Here is a 17,898-nt window from a genome sequence, read left to right on the forward strand (position 1 = left end):
CTCGCCCCGGCCACGGGGACACCTTCCCGGGCGAGTTCTCGGGCTCCCGGGTCGCACTCCCGCCCCCCCCCCCGCCCCCCGCGCAGCTGCCCTCGGGGTGGCCAGGCCCAGCCCCTGCACACACCGTGCGCGCCCCGGCCCCGCGCCCCGCCCCGGCCCGGCCCCGCCCGCAGCCAGCGGGACCTTTATAGGGAGCGCCCGGCCGCGGCGCGCTGGGAAGTCGGTGCCGCCGCCCTCCCAGCCGCCCGCCCGCCCGCCCGCCCGCGCCTCCGACGCGGGGGCCGCCGCCGTCTCTGCGTCCGCCATGCGTCCCGGGACGCCGGGGCCACTGTGGCCACTGCCCTGGGGGGCCCTGGCTTGGGCCGTGGGCTTCGTGGGCTCCGTGGGCTCGGGGGACCCCGCGCCCGGTGAGTGGGGCGGCCGGAAGGGGCGGGCGGGGTGGGCCACCCACGTGGGCCTGCCCGGAATGCGGGCCTTGGGGGAGACGTTGGGGGCACGGCGGCCGTGCTAGCCGCTGATCGGGCGGCCTCCTCAGGTTCAGTCCGGGAGGGCTTGGGGCTCCCCTCCCCCAGCCCCAAAGGGCCTGAAGGAGGGTCACCAGGAGGTCAGCAGAGCAGATGTGACTCCCTTTCACAATTGTCAAGAGTGGTCGTCTCGATGACGGCTGACATTTATTGAGCGCTTAGTGTCTACCTCTCGCCTCCTTGAATTCATGTGATAGCCCATTAATGTGTGTACTCTCACGCCCATTTTCCGGATGGGGGAGCTGAGGCGCAGTCACACAGCCCGTCGGTGGCCGAGTCAGGATTCGAACCGGAACCATCTATGTCCTGAAGCCCCAGAGAGGCGGGAGTGGGTGGGGGGGGGGGGGGTGGCAGGCCCCAGGACCTACACCGGAAGTGTCAGATCCTCCCCAGCTTTGGCTTAGGCAGATGGGCCATTGGAGTCCCGTGCCTGCCACTTGTTAGGGGATGCCAGGCAAGGAATATCCCCACCGCTGGCCTCAGTTTCTCCTTTTAGAAGACGGGTGCCAGAGTGCTGAGTTCCCAGAGCTGCCCCCTGGAAGGAACCAGCAAGCTCCCGGGGATGGGGGCCGGGGCCATTCCCGCCCCCATGTAAGGGTGAAGGGATTGAGGGCTATCTGCCTTCCGACCCCACCCGGCAGCCCCACCCCAGCCCCGCATGAAGGGGAGAGCTGAGCCCCCTCCCCGAAGGCCGTGTCCCCAGGGAGATGTGAGCTCATGCAAGGAGAATGTTCCCAAGTTGGAGTGAGTAAGAGGCGGGCCAGGCAAGGGGGGGCTGCTGGGCGAGGGGGGCTCTGCGTGCCCTCGGGCCCTGTCTAGACAGAGGGCAGAGGCGGAGAGGGGGCTCCAGGGCCCACTGACCCTGGCATGCCGAGCTCTGAGTGTTTGACTGGTTGGGCAGGACGCCAGGCCTGGGCCTGGGGGCCTGGGGGCCTGGAGCAAGGTCGGGGGTGGGGTAGGGAGAGCTTCCCACCAAGAGTGAGGGTTGTGTGTGGGGTGGGGCTCAGAGAGGAGGAAGAATCCCAGAGGGATCGAGAGCAGAGCTGGGACGGGAGCACCTGTGCAGGTCTCTGCCCCTCCTTCCCACGTTCGGAGCAAGATCACCCCCTGTGTAATCACCGAGCGCCAACGGTATGCATCCCCCGTGGGTGGAGGGCCTGGGCGTTGGGAGCGGCATAGGAGGGCCCCTCTGGGCCAGTGGTAGCTGTCCCCCTTGTCCACAGGTGGCGTCTGCTGGCTCCAGCAGGGCCGAGAGGCCACCTGCAGTCTGGTGCTGCAGACTGACGTGAGCCAAGCCGAGTGTTGTGCCACCAGCAACATTGACACCGCCTGGTCCAACTTCACTCACCCGGGGAACAAGATCAGCCTTCTGGGCTTCTTGGGCCTCGTCCACTGCCTCCCCTGCAAAGGTGAGCTCCTGGGCATCGGCCACGGGTCAGGGTCACCGCCAGCAGGTGGGGCAGCTGCGAGTGAGCTCCCCACCTTGGGGGTATGCAGGAGGAGGGTGAGGCTGTTAGGAAGGGTGTTTGTGGGGGGACCCGGGGCTCGGAGAGAGACAGGGGGCCTGAGGTTCCAGGCCTCAGCCTCCCTCTGTTGAGGATTCAGGAAGAAGCTTGGAGGACTCCCCAGCTTGGTTTCTAGCCTCTAGGCCCTTGCCCATGCTGAGCCCTCTGCCTGGATGGCCTTTCCCAGCTGCACCCCACCTGGTATACCCGACTCACACCCAAGTCCTAGGAAGATGGATTTTCCTAACTGGCCACCGGGGTTCGTGACTCCACAGTCAGCGCTCCCAAACACTTGATCTTCCCATCACCGCAGATTCCGGCGATCTGTGGTGGGGCCGCAGATGCACGTTTCATAAGCGTGTCCCTTCTGGATCGTGTCCTGAGAAATGCTGCCTCTTTCTTCAGACTAGGAGCTCCTTGAAGGCAGAATGATTGAGTGAATAAGCCAAGACATACCCTCTGCTCTGGAGAAGGGGTTGGGGGTCCTCCCAGGCCTCTCTGGCCGGGGCTGAACCTGCAAGGGCCCGGCGGTAGTGTGAGGCATGGCTTGAAGGAAGTGGGCACTAGGACCAGGGTGTTGGAGTGTGATTAGGAGTTTGCCAGATGGAGAGAGTATGGGATCAGGCCCTAGTGGGTGGGGTCAGGGCAGGGGAGCAGGGAGGAGGCTGGAGCTGAGGGCCAAGCCCAGAGCCCAGCTGGCCACTGGGATGTGATTAATCCCTGCTCGGCCTGGCTGGGTGGTCTTGGGCTCACTGCCATGTGCCCTGGCTGGCTCCCTCCAGAACCTACTCTGGGTTCTGGCAGGGGGAGGACAGACTTCAAAAAGTGCCTGGCCTGGGCATGAGAAGGTCCAGCTCACCCCCCCCCCCCCCCACCAGCACCACATCTCATCTGGCCTTGGGGAAGGGAACTCAGTTCTCCCACTTCCGTTCTGCTTGTGAAGCCACCCAGGGGGAGCGTTTCCAGATGTGCGTGTGGGCAGGCAGCGTGGGAGGTGCCCAGGTGCGGCCCACATGCCCTGCCTCTGCCTGGTTGGGGGCACCAGTGCACCAGCTCATTTTATGCTCATGCTCCCCCTGTAAGGTGGGCACCCCAGTCAGCCTCACTTACACACAGGGAAACTGAGGCTGAACTCAAGAGCTCAAGTCTGCCCTCCAGGTCCACAAGCAACAGAGGTGGGGGGTTCCATCTGGGGTCTGGCCTGGAATTCTCATGCTGAGGGGCCCCTGGCTCTCCTCCACTCACAGCTGTGACGGGGCCTCGATTTCCCCCTTCTGTAAAATGCTAATGAAGTGTCATCACCTCCTAGGGGTGGTTGAGAGACGGCAAGGAGCCTGGGAGGGCCTGTGAGAGGAGCAGCTCAGTAATAGGTCTGGGTGGGGGCGAAGACCCCAGGGAGAGACTTGCCCTGGCCAGACCCGTTTCCCTGCCTGAGAAATAGGGCTGGCGGGGGGGGGGGGGGGGATCCCCTGGGCTCACTGGGCTCGGGATGTGGGAAGCCCCCTCCCCAGAAAATGAGCCTCAGGCCAGGTGCCAACGCCCCACCCTCCCCGACGGCTCCTCTGGGTTGGTCCTGGCAGGCCCGGGGAACAGACGCGGCCGGTCCTCCCCAGGCCCGCTCCTGGACGGGGTGGGGCCCCCCTCTGATGACGCAGCCGGGCCCCGCGCCGGCCTTCCCATAACCGCGCGTAAATCAGGGAACGGACGCCAGCCCCAGCGGGTGGCCCAGCTGCGGAGCGACACCGGGACTGGGTACTGGAAGCTCGTTCCTGGACCCCCAGAACCGAGCGGAAACAACCCACTCCCGCCCGTTCCGAGCCCCAACTCCAGACAGAACCCCAAGCCTAGGCGCAGCCTCGACTCCCGGTCCACCGGGACCGTGGCTGATCTCGTCCCCGACGGATCCCGCACCCAGACTCTGAACCAGTCGTCCTCTCCGGGGTTCCCGGACTCCCGCCCGGCCTCCGGCGTCAGAGCAGGGACGGGGGTGCCGTGGGCTCCGAGGACGCCCGGCCTCGGCCACGCACCTCTCCACCACCACCACCGCCACCACCACCACCACGCGCGCGTGCCCTGTGTCCGCAGATTCGTGCGAGGGCGTGGAGTGCGGCCCCGGCAAGACGTGCCGCATGCAGGGGGGCCGCCCGCGCTGCGAGTGCGCGCCCGACTGCGCTGGGCTCCCGGCGCGCCTGCAGGTCTGCGGCTCCGACGGCGCCACCTACCGCGACGAGTGCGAGCTGCGCGCCGCGCGCTGCCGCGGCCACCCGGACCTGCGCGTCATGTACCCAGGACGCTGCCGCAGTACGTGAGGGCGGGGTGGGGGCGGGGCCTGTGGGGGCGGGGCCTGGCGGCGCTCTGGGGGAGGGGCCTAGCGAAGGGACAGCGCCGCCGGATTGGGTCTTCTGCCGGGGTCGGTCGGAATGAGGAAAAGCGGGGTGGGGTTTCGGAAAGGGAGGCTCACATGGGGTGCGAGACTGGGGTGCGTGACTCAGGGAGGGGCTTGCGGGTGCAACCAGAGGGGCGGGGCCTGGGTGTGGAACGAGAGTGGGCGGGGCGCGCGGAAGGGGTGTGGCTTCCGGCGCGGCCGGGGGCGGGGCCTGCGGGTGGAACCTGCGGCGGGCTGGCCCCCGCCCCTGACCCGCCCCCGGCTCCCCGCTCGCAGAGTCGTGCGCGCACGTGATGTGCCCGCGGCCGCAGTCGTGCGTGGTGGACCAGACCGGCAGCGCTCACTGCGTGGTGTGTCGCGCGGCGCCCTGTCCCGCGCCCTCCAGCCCCGGCCAGGAGCTCTGCGGCAACAACAACGTCACCTACATGTCCTCGTGTCACCTCCGCCAGGCCACCTGCTTCCTGGGCCGCTCCATCGGCGTGCGCCACCCGGGCAGCTGTGCAGGTGTGGCGCGGAGCGGGGAGCAGCGGTGGGGCCCAACCTCCCGCCCCTCTCCGCGCCCCCACTTTTCTTTTCGTCCCTCCCGCTCTTCAGGCACCCCCGAGCCGTCAGATGCGGAGTCGGAGTCGGAGGAGGAGAACTTCGTGTGAGCCCGTGGGGCCGGCTTGGGCCTGGCGTTCAAGGCCTCCCCGTTTTATTTATTGCCACAGCCGAGTCTAACTTATGTCCCATGGACACTCCCCAGAGCCTGGGCCGGGACCGCTTAGGAGGAGCCCTGGAGCCCCCTGACAATACCTTGGAAGGATTGGGGGAAGGGGGCCTGGGAGTGGGGCTGGTAGGTGGGGCTCCCACTCCAGGCAGGAGGACCCCATGCTTCTGCTCTAGGGGTTAGCTTAAATTACGGTCACCACGGAGAGGGCTGGGGATTGCCTGCCAGCAATTAGTGAAGAGGCACCCCCTCCTTCTAGACCGCAGACTGGGAGTAACGAAGGGGTCCACAGCCCGGATGTGTATAAATGAGCCGCAGAACCTGCCCAGGCCCCAGATAGGCCAAGGAAGCAGCCACTGTCCACAAGCAGCTCAAGGACTCCAGGCCCTACCTTCTCGGTGCCTCCATTTCCATTTCCCCAGGACGTCCTGTGGTGGCTCCTGAGAAGAGCCCAGTGTGTCTCCTGGGGTGGGAGAGGCCAGAAGAGAGCACTATGTGTCGTGGTGCCCAATGCACTTTGGGCGGGACCCAGTGGGGCCCACAAAGAGCCCCTGCTCACCCACCGTGGGGTTTGTGTGCCAAGGCCCACCGCACACCCTGCCTCCTAGAGCTGTATGTCTTAGCGGCACCCCTCGTCCCTGCTGCTCCATCCGAAAGGAAAGTCCAGAGCAGGACCCCTCGGTCCCATGAGACTTGCCTTGGCCAAGCCTCTAAGCCCAGTTCCCAGGTGCACCCGCCTCAACCACCAGCCGGCCGGGAGTTTTGACACCTGCCAGATGCTGGCTCTGGGCAGGGTCGCTGCCTTCTGTTTGCTCAGTGTCACCTCCCCGTGGCTGCATGTGGCAGAGGCTCAGACCGGACAGGGGGGGCCCAACAGGCAAGAGCCCACCTCCCCGAGTTTGCAGTGAGCCGTGCAGGGGCCAGTTGTTCCCACCCTCTCCTGGCCCCTCAGAAGTGCCTTACCTGTGACACCCAGAAAAGTGCCCTTGAGGCCACCTCCGCACCCTGGGGTCCTGCCTCACCAAAGAAATAAAGACTATAAAAAGCCACTTCGGGGCGTCCGAGCCTCGGTCTGCCTCTCTCTCAGCCTCTGTGCAGTCTCCTCTTGCTAGTGCTTCCACCCAGTCGGAAGCGTAGGGTGCTGTGAGGGTGGTGAGTGGGGGGCTCTGGGAGCATCTGGGGGAGATGCCTTCTGTCTCTGGGCCTCAGTGTCCACCTCTGGGCAGTGGGCGGCAGCCAGGGAGAGGGCTGAGGTAGGTGAGGTGCAGGGTGAGGCCGGGGGGCGAAAGGAAGCCTTCGTAGGGCAGGAGACAGAAGAGGCAATCAAGACGGCTTAGGGCGCTCCGGAGAAGCCACCGGGTTTAGGCTCCAGAAACAGAGGCCTGGCCTGGAAGGGCTGGGGGTGTGATGGTCGCCATAACACCGTTAAAAATAACACGACGACCATAACACCAGCTGGGACTTACCCAGACGTGGCCATATGCCAGCACTTTCTTCAGTGAATAACAGACTTCACGGGGGGCCAGGCCAGCCTGAGACTCTACACAGAGGACCAGGAGACCCCCCATCCCCATTGGTTTCCCCATCGATGCCTGGGTGTGGTTAGCTGGAGGCCGAGGGAGAGATGTGCTAGGCTGGGCCACTGCTTGGGCAAAGGCCAAGAGGCTGTCCCGAGTGCAGGCTGTCGGGTGGGGGTCGGTAAATCCAGAAGGGCCGGTGGTGAGGAGGGCAGGGAGGGGCCTGGGTCCCGAAGCCAGAGGACCAGATGAGGCCTCTGAGCAAGCAGCTCACGGTCTCAGGGAGGCTGTGGCCGAGCCACACCCTTGGCCTCGCTGAGACAGAAACTCGAAGGATCGTGGATGGGCCCTGGAGGTGAACCATTGTGTCTGGTTATTCAGTTAACATTTTATTTGGTCATTTTGGCCCTTTGCATTTGGAACCGATGCCCTCTCTACCCCACCCTCCACCCCACGGACACACCAGGCTTCCTGGAGTTCGGGGGCCCACGGATGCCCTGCCCCAGCCGTGGAATTTCCAGGCAGGAGCTATCTGAATCATTTACCACCTCATCTGTGTACCCCGTGCTGTTGTGGTTCAGGCAACTCCCGCAGGAACCCAGCGGCCCCGGGCAGGGGACTGGGCTGGGGCCTGTTTGGGCCTTCGAACCACATCCTGTATCCAGCTTACGAAGGCAGACAGCTGCGTGTACACATCAGGGGTCTTAGGGTCGCCGCACCAGAGTCCAGAGAAGGAGACCAGACCATGTGCCCGGTTCCTGCACACCAGGGGTCCCCCAGAGTCCGCCTGGGGGTGGAGGGAAAGGCAAGGTCAGGGGTCCATCTCTGGGCCTCTTTCCCTGGCCTCCCTGCCTCGAAACCCTTCCAAGGCTTCCTAGCGCTCCTCCAGCAAAAACTAAACTTACGGCCTTCAAGGGACTTGAGCACCTAGCCCCCACCCATCTGTCTGCACTCCTTTCCCTAGGTTCCCGCCCCACCAGGCTTCTGGGCTGTTCCTGAAGCAAACCAAGCTTGGTCTGGCCTCTGGGCTTTTCCATATCCTGGAGACCTGTTACTGCCCCCATTGGACACTGCTGGTATAAATATACAAGTCTGCAGTACTTTGTGTAGTACACAACTTGCACAGCTGTATATGGCAGCCCTGTGATGGGTGTCTCTGCCTGGCATGCCTTCCCTCAGATCTCCTCAAGCCTCCTTCAGTCTCAGCTCAAAAGGTGCTCTTCTCTGAGAAGCCTTCCCGAATACTCACCCTAAAATTCCCGCTTCCTCCCCTCCTCTCCCCTTCCCAGTCATATCACCCTAACTGTAATCTGAAATCACCTCTGACCCTAGGAAGTAGGTACTATTAGTGTGGCAGTTTCACAGGTAAAGAAAGGTCCAGAAAAGTGAGGTGACTTTTCCAAGGCCACACACCTGGGAAGCGTCACAGTCGGTTGGACTCCAGAATCTGTTCTGAATCACTCTCTTGCCAGGAACAAAAAAATCCTCCAGGCTGTTTCTCCCTCGGCACCGGGGCCAGGGTTGCCCAGAGTCCACGCAGGGTCTCGGGAGGAGGAACTCCTTGACGGAGATCTGTTACTGCCCCCTACTGAACGCTGCTTGTAAGTACACAAATCTGTAGCCCTTCGTGCGACGCGCGATCTGCACGGCTGTACCTGACAGCCCTGTGACCTCGGAAAAGTCTTTGTCCTTCCAGGGTCTCAGTGAGGCTTCATCTGGTCAAAGGTGAGCTTAAGGACTTAGTTCCCAAGCCTCTGCCTTCTCTAACCCTGTCTGTGGGCCTCAGTTTGCCCATATTGCAGGAAGGTAGGGTGGGGACCCAGTGTCTTACCGAGCAGAAGCCACGCCTCCGGCGGTCCCCACTGTGGGTGCAGAGCATGGCAGGGCTCAGCTGGCCCTTCCAGGAGCTGTTGCAGGCGTCCAGGCCCAGCACGCGCACTTCGGCCTCCATCAGCCCGGGTGGCAGGTCCTCGAAATCGGATACAGAGCCCCAGCCAGCCACCCGGCAGCGTGCCCCAGCCCTGAGTGGCGTGGCGTCTCTCCGTGGCAGCCTCAGCAGCCCCACTGCAGGACCCAGGATGGCAGAGCCGTTGAGCTGCAGAGAGACCGCTGACTTTGGGTTTACCCCCAACCACCCATCAGTGTTCCTGCCTCAGTTTACCCGTCATGACGCCTTGGCTCTCTGTGGACTCACGGGGAGGAATCGGCAGCCGCTGCCGTGAGGCTCAGGAAAGCCTCTTGCTGCCACGCGGCCTGCCCATCAGGCCTCACCCGTTCAGACCAGGACGCTGGCCTCCCCAGCTGCCAGCGGTGTCCTTCCAACCAGCATCTCCCCTGCTCGCAAGCTCTCCCATGGCTCCCCATTGTTCCTGGGACAATACGTCCTGGCTCACCATTCGGCCCTCCCCTCTACCCAGAATGAATTTGCTGTCATTCCCTGGTCCCCACCACCCCACCCCCTCTCCCCCCCCCCCGCCCCCCGCCGGAACACCCTCCCTATCCAGCCTTCAGGTCTCAGCTTAGATGCCACCTCCTCCAGGGAGCCTTCCTAGACTCCCAGGATAGGACAGGAGCCTCCTCCGGGTTCCATGTGCCCCTGCCAAGGCCGATTTACCCAGCTGCCACCGAGTGGGACCGGAAGCTCTAAGGGGACCGGCCCTGGGGTGTCCAGGGCCCCAAACAGCTGGTGGGCGCTCAGTCAGCGTTTATGGGATGAATGACTCAGGCCCCTGGTTTTGGTACTCACTCCCTAACCGTGGCCATATCCTGACCGCACCGCAGCCTCAGTTTCCCCAGCTGCATAACAGGACGGGTGACCAGAGCTGTGGGCTCCAGGTTTTGGGGTTTCACAGATGAGCAAAACCCACATGCCAGCTTTGGCCGCGGATACTCGCTGCCCCCTTTTCATTTTGCTTGGAGAACAGCCCCCGCCCCCAACCCTCTCGTTCCCGGGAACCTATTCCTGTTACGCTGAGCATCTCTGTTTTGACCTTTCACCACATTTGGACAGCAGGCCTGAGGTGTTTTCCCTTGAAAACGGAGGCCCTGGGGGCCCCTGGAATTGAATTTGGGGCACCTGAGCGTCCTGCGGGGGGGCGGCCCCCAGGCAGGCGGGGGGGGGGGGGCGCTCAGAAAGGACGCCCCTGTGTGGGCAGGGGGGGAAGGAGCCACTTCCTGCCCGGAAACCCCGCACAGGGCCTGGGGGGCAGCGACTAGAGTATCTGGTGTCCTAGAGTCTCACGCGTTTCCCCTTTCAGCGTGAACATCGGGGCCTGCCGTGCGCTACAAACGGCCATAAGGAGATAAAAATCCCCGCGCTCCAAGCCTGGAGGAGGAAGCAGTGAACGTTGGTGAAGAAGCAAATGGTTTCAGCTGTGGGGGACACAAGGAAGTTGGGACAGAGGGACGGGATGGGGAGATGGGGGGGCCGGGGGAGGGCGGGTGACAGGGGCTTCTCAAGGGAGGCCCCAGAGGAGGGGACGTTTGAGGGAAGACTGGGAAGGGTTGAGGGACAAAGCCATGCGGTGTCTGGGGGAACGGCGCCCTGGAGGGGACGCAGCCAGTGCAAAGGCCCGGGCGTAGGGGGCACGGGGGCCACGCTGATGGCTCAGTCTGCCCCCGGGGGGCACCGAGGGGGCAATGTGGGAGGCACAGAGGGCAGAGGCGGGACACAATCCGACTCGGGTGCTCACAGGACCTTACAGCTGTTTTTAAAACATGAGAGGTCGGCGTGGGGGTGGCCAGGGACGGGCCAGACCCGCGTCCGGTGCCCCCCCCCCCCCCAAGGCTCACCTGCAGTAGACAGATGTCGTTGGCGTGGGTGGTGGGCTGGTAGTCTGGGTGCCTGACGACGGTGGAGATGCCCAGCACCTGTCGTGTGGGCTCCGAGCTGTGCAGGACGTGAGCCCCCAGCACCACCAGGCCCATTCGGGAGTCCCTGCAGGGGGAGGGGCAACTGAGAGCGAGCCTGGGGTCTCGGCGTCCCCGTCTGCAGAACGGGGTGCGGCCCCACGACCATAATTACGTTTATTTCCGTCCCCACCTCAATTACAGCCTTCACCTAGATAGGCGCGCTATTAACGTTAATACATATTATCGCGAGGTACTTAGAACAGGGGCGATACTTCCTACGTTTCTTACAGCCCCCCCCCCCCCAGTTACAACGTTACCCCCAATATCTTCCGTGGCAACGCCGTGGTTATTCAACAGGAAACCCCGAGCGGACACAGGGCTGCAACCCCGGCTGTGGCCACGACGTCGCTCTCACACACTCTTCTCGCCGAGCCCCCCCCTTGCCGTCCGGAGCCGGGGGCCTGGGGCCCGAGTGGCAGCGGCGGGGGCGGCCCCCGGGGTGGGCTCACCTGTGGCTGAAGCAATGGGCCGCGGAGACCACCCAGCGGGAGCGGAGCAGGAAGCCTCCGCAGTGGTGCTGGCCCTCGAAGGCCACAGACACCATGTAGGGCCGGGAGTGGGGCTTCACCTCGTGGCCCCCGATGATCCGGGCTCCCCGGGAACCTGCAGGAGGGGCGGGACAGAGGGGTGATGGGAGCGGCTCCGGCACCTGCGGGGGGGGGGGGGGGGTCGGGGGGGGGGCGAGGCGCCCGGACGAGGTCCTCGAGCGTGCCGGGAGGGAGCCTGGACTCCAGAAAACCCTGGGCCTGGGCCTCCGCCCCGGCCCCCAGTCCCAGCTGAGGCCGAGAGGGGCAGCGACCCAGAGGGCTGAGTAGCTGCATGGGGTCGGGGGCTCTTACCTGGGGGCCCCGTAGGCAGCGTGAGGGCCACAGACACTGCCAGCAGCAGGCGGCCCAGCTCGTTCGCCCGGGGCCCCATGGCTGTCGCCGGCTGTTGGCTCCCTCAGAGCTCTGCGGGACACGGCCCGGAAAGGGGGAACCTGGCTGTGGCCTGTGGTGGGAGGTCGGCCAGGCCACACCAGCAACGCCCAGTTCGGTGCTGGCGCCTCTGGGAGGCCTCGGGCCGTTGACGGTCCCAGCCGTCCAGGAGGCCAGGGCGCAGGGCGGCGAGGGGATGAGCGAGGGTCTAGGAACTGCCCGCCTGGGGCGAAACCTGGCTCTGCAGGGCCCGGAGGTGACCCCAGAGGCCACTTACCGCCCCGTGCCTCGGTTTATCCAACATCTGCCCACGGAGCACGTGCAGGGAGCTTCCTGCAGAGGCCAGGACCCGGCCGACAGGCATCGTGCCCCCAGCTGCCTCCTGGGGGTGTGGGGCCGCCTCCCCAGCCGGACGGGGTCTGGCCCCTTTGCCACCTGCTCCCCCTCTGCAACTCGGGCACCGACCTCAGGGCTGTGAGTTCCCCGGAAAGCCCTGAGATGGTTGCTGCCTTTGTTGCACTTACCGAGTGCCTACTGTATACAGCCTCTGGCAGGAGCTGGAGATAGGAGTGTGGCAGTGACCCAGGCCCCCGCCCCAGGTGCCCCTCCCACTCTGCCGGCCAGGCCACCTCGCGGAGCCGGGGTGGTGGCCGTCCGACTGGCCATCACAGGGCAGTAGGGTGAGGCCATGTGATGCTGGAGGCCGGCGGGCAGGTTCCGGTGTCTCGGGCTGTGGGCCCACGCCGAGGGGGCTGAGGTTTCTGTTTTCGGGGGTGTGGGGACAGGGCGCTAAGGCTGGAGCCCCCAGACCCGCAGCCCATCCCCACCCCTCCCTTAGGCCCCGGCCGCTCACCCAGCCTCCCCATGGTGCGCGGCCGCAGCAGCACGGCTGGGAAGTGTCCTCACCCAGCTCCCGGGACGCCACGAAGAGGTCTCAGCGGGGCACCATCTTGCGCCCCCTACGGTACCACCTCTCAGGGTCCCTGCGAGTCGGGAGCCTGTGACCACACCCCCAGATGCTGCCCAGACTCGAACCTGCCTGGCATGTCTGTGTGACCTCCCGGGGCCACTGGGACCCGTCACCACACGCCAATTCTGACAGCTCTGGGCTCAGAAGTCCTGACACCCAGGCGTGGGCAGGACTGCTCCCCCCAGGGCCCCAGGGAGCCCCGTCTCCCCCCTCTTCCAGCTTCCAGAGCAGCACGGGGTCCGCCCGGCTCTCTGCCTCCCTCTCGTGAGGACCTCGTGAGGACACTGGGCCCCCCGAGCCCCCAGGTCACCCCCGCCTGGTGATATGACAGGTGCCTGGTCCCGGGACCAGGACAGGGACGTCTTTGGGGCCGCACTTAGCGCCCCCTGGTCCATGTGTGTCATCACCCCATTTCACAGACAAGGTCCAGAGCCGCGAAAGCAGCGGGGTGAGGGGGAACCAGCTGGCCTGGAGGAGGCCCCCGGCCCGTCTGGGTTTGAGCCCCGTGAGGCCCACTGATCAGGTACTAAGTGAATGTCTCGCTAAGCCACCATGTCCGTGGTGACCCGTCAGACCAGCCGGCGGGAACCAGCACGGCCGGGAGAACCCGCGGGAAGAAACCACAAGGTCAGCGTCACGGTTGTTTCTGCCAGCGTCAGACCCCATGTGGCCACCCAGAGCCCTGCGGTGGTCGTTTCCGTGAGGGGCCACGTGGGGCCCTGTCTGCTCTGGGGCTGCCCCAGACCTCAGTCAGTCCCCCTGGCCACACTCCTCCTGAGGCGCTGGGGGAGGGGGGGGGCATGGCCCAAAGCTGCAGGGGTCCCGTTCGGTCCTACAACCTGAGGTGGTCGGCATCGTTTGTACCCCCGTGACCGATGGAGAAACCAATACGCAGAGAGGGCGAGTGCCTTGGCCAAGGTCACACAGCGAGGGAAGTAGGGGGTCAGGGCTGCGGCCTCAGGCCGGCCCCTGTTGCCTCTGCCGACGGCTGATTCTGCCCACAGCCAGGCCTGTTTCCTTCCCATCCGGTGAGAGATTATGAAACAAATAACCGTCCTTCCTGGTCAAACAGGCAAGCTTCCCAAAGCCCCGAGGAGCGGGTCAGGGGTCAGTGTTTCCGTTTCCCAAACTGAGGCCCAGAGAGGGGAGCCTGACTTGTCTGGGCTGCCCAGCACAGGGTCCGACACCACAGCTCTGGACTTCAGTCCTTGAAGGGTCTTCCCGCAGAAAATTTGGGTGGCCTTCCTGGTCAGAGCAGGCTCAGCCATGACGATGGTGACAATGACGGTGATGACGACAGCTCCCTTTACTGAACGCTTACTTTCGTCACGGATTTGTTGGAGCTCTTTGTACGTCGAGGAGATTAACTCACGGTCAGATGGATTTCTTCTCCTGAGCGAGCTTGGATCGGGTGCCAAGAACCCAGCCTCCCCGGGGGTGCGTGTGGACTCTGATGACGTGCAGAGGGGCCCCAGGGCCCACGCGGCCAGAGCCGGTGGCTCCGTCAGACCTCGAATGCTCCCGTCTCCCTTACCTTCGGAAGCTGGAGCTCCCAGGGCCGTCCCACGAGCAGGCCCAGTCTACCCAGGTCCCGGCGGCCCCAGCCCTGAGGGCGCGCGCATCCGTTCACCCCTCAGCCCGGGCCAGGGTGTGGACGCCCGGCTCAGGAGGCGCACAGCCCCTTTGGGCGGCAGCAGGGTGGTGGGAGAGGTTCTCGCGGCGAGGAGAGGGGGTGGGGGTGGGTCTGGAGCCACGGGAAACTGGAGAAAAGCTCACAATCTTCCCAGAAGACGGCGGGCGCGGCGTCGGGGCCCGGGGACCCCAGCTGGCCCGCCTGTGCCGGGGCCTCGGCGGTCAGCGGGATGGCAGCAGCACTTAGAAGGGCCCAGGCCTGCAGGCGTCCCTCGACGACGCTTTTCCTTCTCTCCCTCAATTGAACGAGCATTCCAAGGAAGCCGCGTCTTATCTCTCGACACGGGTGGTGCGCCCGCTGCCAGGCCCAACGACACCCCGCGTCCCCGCAGCGCCTCTCAGGACTCGGCCCTGGCGAGCGTGGGGCTGCGACGCACGTGCCTGCCTCGCGCGGACTCTCCCTGGCCCCGCGCCTAAAGGCCTGGCAGAGAAGGGGTGCGGGGTGGGGGGATCCTTGAGCGAGCCCGTGCCTCCAGTGGGTAAACTGAGGCTAGAGGGCCCAAGCCCCACCACCTCTGCCCGCCTCGTCTGCCTTCATGGCTCCAGATTTCCATCCGGGGAGGGCACTGGGGAAAGCAGCCTGGCCAGAGCCGCTCCCCACCCCCCCCACAAGCCTGGGGCACAGGTGACCCTGGGGCATCTCGAGATGCCCAGCGAAGGGTCAGCGAGGGGCTGGGTGCCCACCGGCCAGCTGCAGTAGTGCCTGCCATCCTCCCCACGGGGCGGGGGGGTGGTCACAGTGCCCGGCGGGAGGCAGGAAGCCACTCATCCCACGGCTGTTTACTGAGCACCGGGGACACGGCAGCAGGGAAGACAGGCCAGTGTGTGCCCGGTGGACCGAGCAGATGACGTCGTCTGCCAGAAGTACTAGGTGGTAAGACAGCGGCCAGAGAAGGACGGGGAAGGGGGTAGGGCTTTAAAACAGGGAAGCCTGGAGACCCAGTAACAGTGGACAAGTGGGGAAGGTCCTCCTGGAGGTGGGCACAGAGGGTGCAAACGCGGGATGTTGGGATGCGGGTGGGGGAGGTGAAGGGAGGGCCGGGCTTGGCAGGGCTCAGCCGGACCCGGGATTAGGGTGCCGGGTCCCGGGGAGCCACAGCAGGCGTCTGATGGGGACAGTGGCGTCCACAGAGGAAGCAGGGAGACCTGGGAGGCTCCGGGGCTGGGAGGCGGGGGGTGACAGGACACAAGGCCCAAGCTAGGGTCAGGGCTGGGGGAGGTGAGGGCGTCTCTGACTCAGTGACAGGGGATGGGTGGGCTCTGGGGGCCGGCACAGAGCCCGGCATGAGAGAGTCCTGAAGTCCCAGGGCCTCAGGGGACGTCCGGGGGTGGGGGTGGGGCGGGGGACAGGCAGGAGCTCAGGGCAGGGGCTGCTGGGCAGAGCCCTGGTGGGGGGGGGGGGGGACACGCCCAGGACAAGCAGGGGGAAGGAGTGTCATCAGGGACACGGTGGGTGCAAGTGGCCGGGGGGAGGTGTGGGCCGAGGGTCCAGTAACCATGCCCCCGGACTGGGATGGGGGCTGCAGGGTGCCGAGCGGAGAGGAGGGGAGTGGGTGATGCGGCCGCCTCTTGGGGAGAACACGCAGCTCTGGCCCCCGGCACACCCCGCCCTGCCCACCTCCCGGCGATCGCCTGCCACGTGTGCCACCGGGGATGCCCACCCACCGTCTCTGCCTCATCTCCTTGTCTCCTGTGGCACCACCTCCGGGCTGGCCCCCTGGAAGCGGTCTGTGGATGTCGGGGTCTCTGTTGGGGACCCCGAGAGCCTCAGGGAGGACTCTGCTTTCGATCTGAGGGAGGCGGGCACCCTGGGAAGTTTAGGGCTGGCGAGGGACGGGAATGGCTTATCACCTGCCCCTCTCCATCCGTTGGCTCTCCTTTCCCTCCGGTCCCTGAACAAAACGCAAACCTCAAAGCTTGCATCATTTACGTAGTAGACAAAAGCGCCCCCTCTCCGAGGACAAGGCTTCTGCAAGCCTGGCACCTAACAGCATCAGGGGCTCAAGAAATGTTTGGGGGCGTGACGGACACAGAGGCAGAGGGGTAGCGCTGAACGCACGCACGGCCCGCTTTCGCCGAGCCCCTAGCGCAGGGTCAGACCGGCCGAGCACCTGTTACATACACAAAGTTTTAGTGGCACACGGCCCCACGGGTGCATCTGTGTGCTGCCTCTGGCCGCTCTCCCGCTGCGATGGCAGACTCCAGTCCTTGCGACGCAGATCGGCCTGCAATGCTGAGAAGCGTTTACTACCTGGCCCTTCGCGGAAAAAGTGCCAAGCCCTGAGTGGGCATGTGCCGGACGCTGCTCCAAGGCATTGTGTATATTCGCTCCATCAACCCTCCCAGCGGTCCTAGGACGGGGGAAATAAGGCCCAGAGGGGTTAAGAAACGGACCCAAGGGCACACAGGATACACGGAGCTGAGCTGGCACTCAACCCCAGGGCTCCCATGCTTCTCGGGACTGTTTGGTTTGCCCTAGGCTTGCTATTTCATCTCACCGGTTTAATGCTAAGCGAATGTACATCCGTCGTAAAGAGAGACAGGCAAAGACCCACGAAAGGAAAGGTATCGATGTCCCTCCCCGTTCAGAGCTCATTCAAGGTTGTTTCTTTCTACACGCACACACCCACCCCCTCATTGAGCCCCTGCTGAGTGGAGGGAAGAACCGACTTCCCCCCACTCCAGACCCCAGTACGTGTTCAGGGTCAGGGGCTAGTGTTCCCGTGAGAGCCTGGTAAGTCGGGGCCGTGGTCTGCACGTTGGTGGGCACAGGTCCTGCCTCACTCCCAGTCTGGGGGGCCCACCTGGTGACACTGGCATCATGAAGGACTCAAGACAAACTACGGGGGACCAAGGAGACAGCGGGGCATCTAGCTGCTTCTTTGGGCCACCGGCACCTGCTCCCCACATCCTCCTGTCCAGGCCTCCCCACCACTAGCCCAGGCCGGGCCTCACACTGAACCCCACCCGATGTCACCCTTGTCATCTCTCCAACCCTGTCTGTGTCATCGTGTCCTTCCAGGGGGTCCCCAGAAGACAGGGGGACCCCAGTACTTGTCATCCCACGTCCCATCTGGTGGCAATCTTGTTGCCTCCCCTTTCAGAATCCGTCCAGCCTCCAAGCCCCCTCTCTTTGCTGTCCTCAATCCCCTCCTGGCAGCAGGAAAGGCCTTCACAGAAATAAGTAAAACAGGCTGAATCCTCACCTGCTCTAAACCCTGCTATGGCTCCCCAGCGCCCCCAGGACAAAGCCTGCATTCTGTGTGGCCTCTGAACGGCCCCTTCCTTCACTCTGGCCGCCTGGGTCTGCAGTGTGGCTAAGGGGGGGCGGGGCGGGGCTGATTAAACGTACGACTGTCCTCCAGCCGCAGGACCAGGCCCAGCGCTGGGGAAGCGCGCAGCTGTTACCCTCCTCGGCCAGGTCTGGCTGCCTTTGCGCCAGCTCTCACGTGCCCTACACCTGGCGGCTCTTCTTTAAGACGTCCCACAACCGGCCTCTCGCGGCCCTTCGGGCTGCGGCAGAGACGTCAGCTCCTCGTAGCAGCCTCCAGGACACCCCCTCCCCGGGTCCCACTCCTTCTCTCGGGTTGCGTGTCCCCATCCACGTCTCCGCCCTCCAGACCCGGCTCTGGGCAGGGGCGACCCTGTCTGTGCAGGCGCGGAGAGGCGGCCGCCCAGGGACACGGAATGCAGGGCGCGGGGTGGGGGTGGGGGGCGGCTGGGGGCCCAGTGCGCTGAGGAGGAGACCGCGGCTGGTGGACCCCCC

The 17,898-nt window shown here is 65.0% G+C and overlaps 2 protein-coding genes across 6 annotated transcripts; one reads left to right on the plus strand and one right to left on the minus strand.

Moving 5' to 3' along the window:
* The first annotated feature begins 257 nt into the window (after positions 1–257).
* On the plus strand, positions 258–6,173 carry FSTL3 (follistatin like 3). 5 transcript variants are annotated; one of them, XM_042927718.1, is made up of 6 exons: positions 258–407; positions 1,748–1,933; positions 4,115–4,330; positions 4,692–4,919; positions 5,010–5,061; positions 5,384–6,173. In XM_042927718.1, exons 1-6 carry the CDS (start codon positions 305–307, stop codon positions 5,433–5,435), a joined length of 837 nt encoding a protein of 278 aa, XP_042783652.1. In that variant the 5' UTR covers positions 258–304; the 3' UTR covers positions 5,436–6,173. The 5 variants fall into 5 exon arrangements, with proteins under 5 accessions (XP_042783652.1, XP_042783648.1, XP_042783653.1 ...); XM_042927714.1 differs by having other exon boundaries at positions 4,692–5,061; XM_042927719.1 differs by having other exon boundaries at positions 5,010–6,173.
* Positions 6,174–6,924: 751 nt separating this feature from the next.
* PRSS57 (serine protease 57) lies at positions 6,925–11,500 on the minus strand. Its single transcript, XM_042927377.1, has 5 exons — positions 11,393–11,500; positions 11,003–11,156; positions 10,434–10,578; positions 8,473–8,736; positions 6,925–7,428 (listed from the first exon to the last, which is right to left on the minus strand). Exons 1-5 carry the CDS (start codon positions 11,469–11,471, stop codon positions 7,219–7,221), a joined length of 852 nt encoding a protein of 283 aa, XP_042783311.1. The 5' UTR covers positions 11,472–11,500; the 3' UTR covers positions 6,925–7,218.
* Positions 11,501–17,898: the final 6,398 nt, after the last annotated feature.

Source organism: Panthera leo, chromosome A2 (genome assembly GCF_018350215.1).
Source record: "Panthera leo isolate Ple1 chromosome A2, P.leo_Ple1_pat1.1, whole genome shotgun sequence".
In the NCBI taxonomy this organism is placed as follows: Eukaryota; Metazoa; Chordata; class Mammalia; order Carnivora; family Felidae; genus Panthera; species Panthera leo.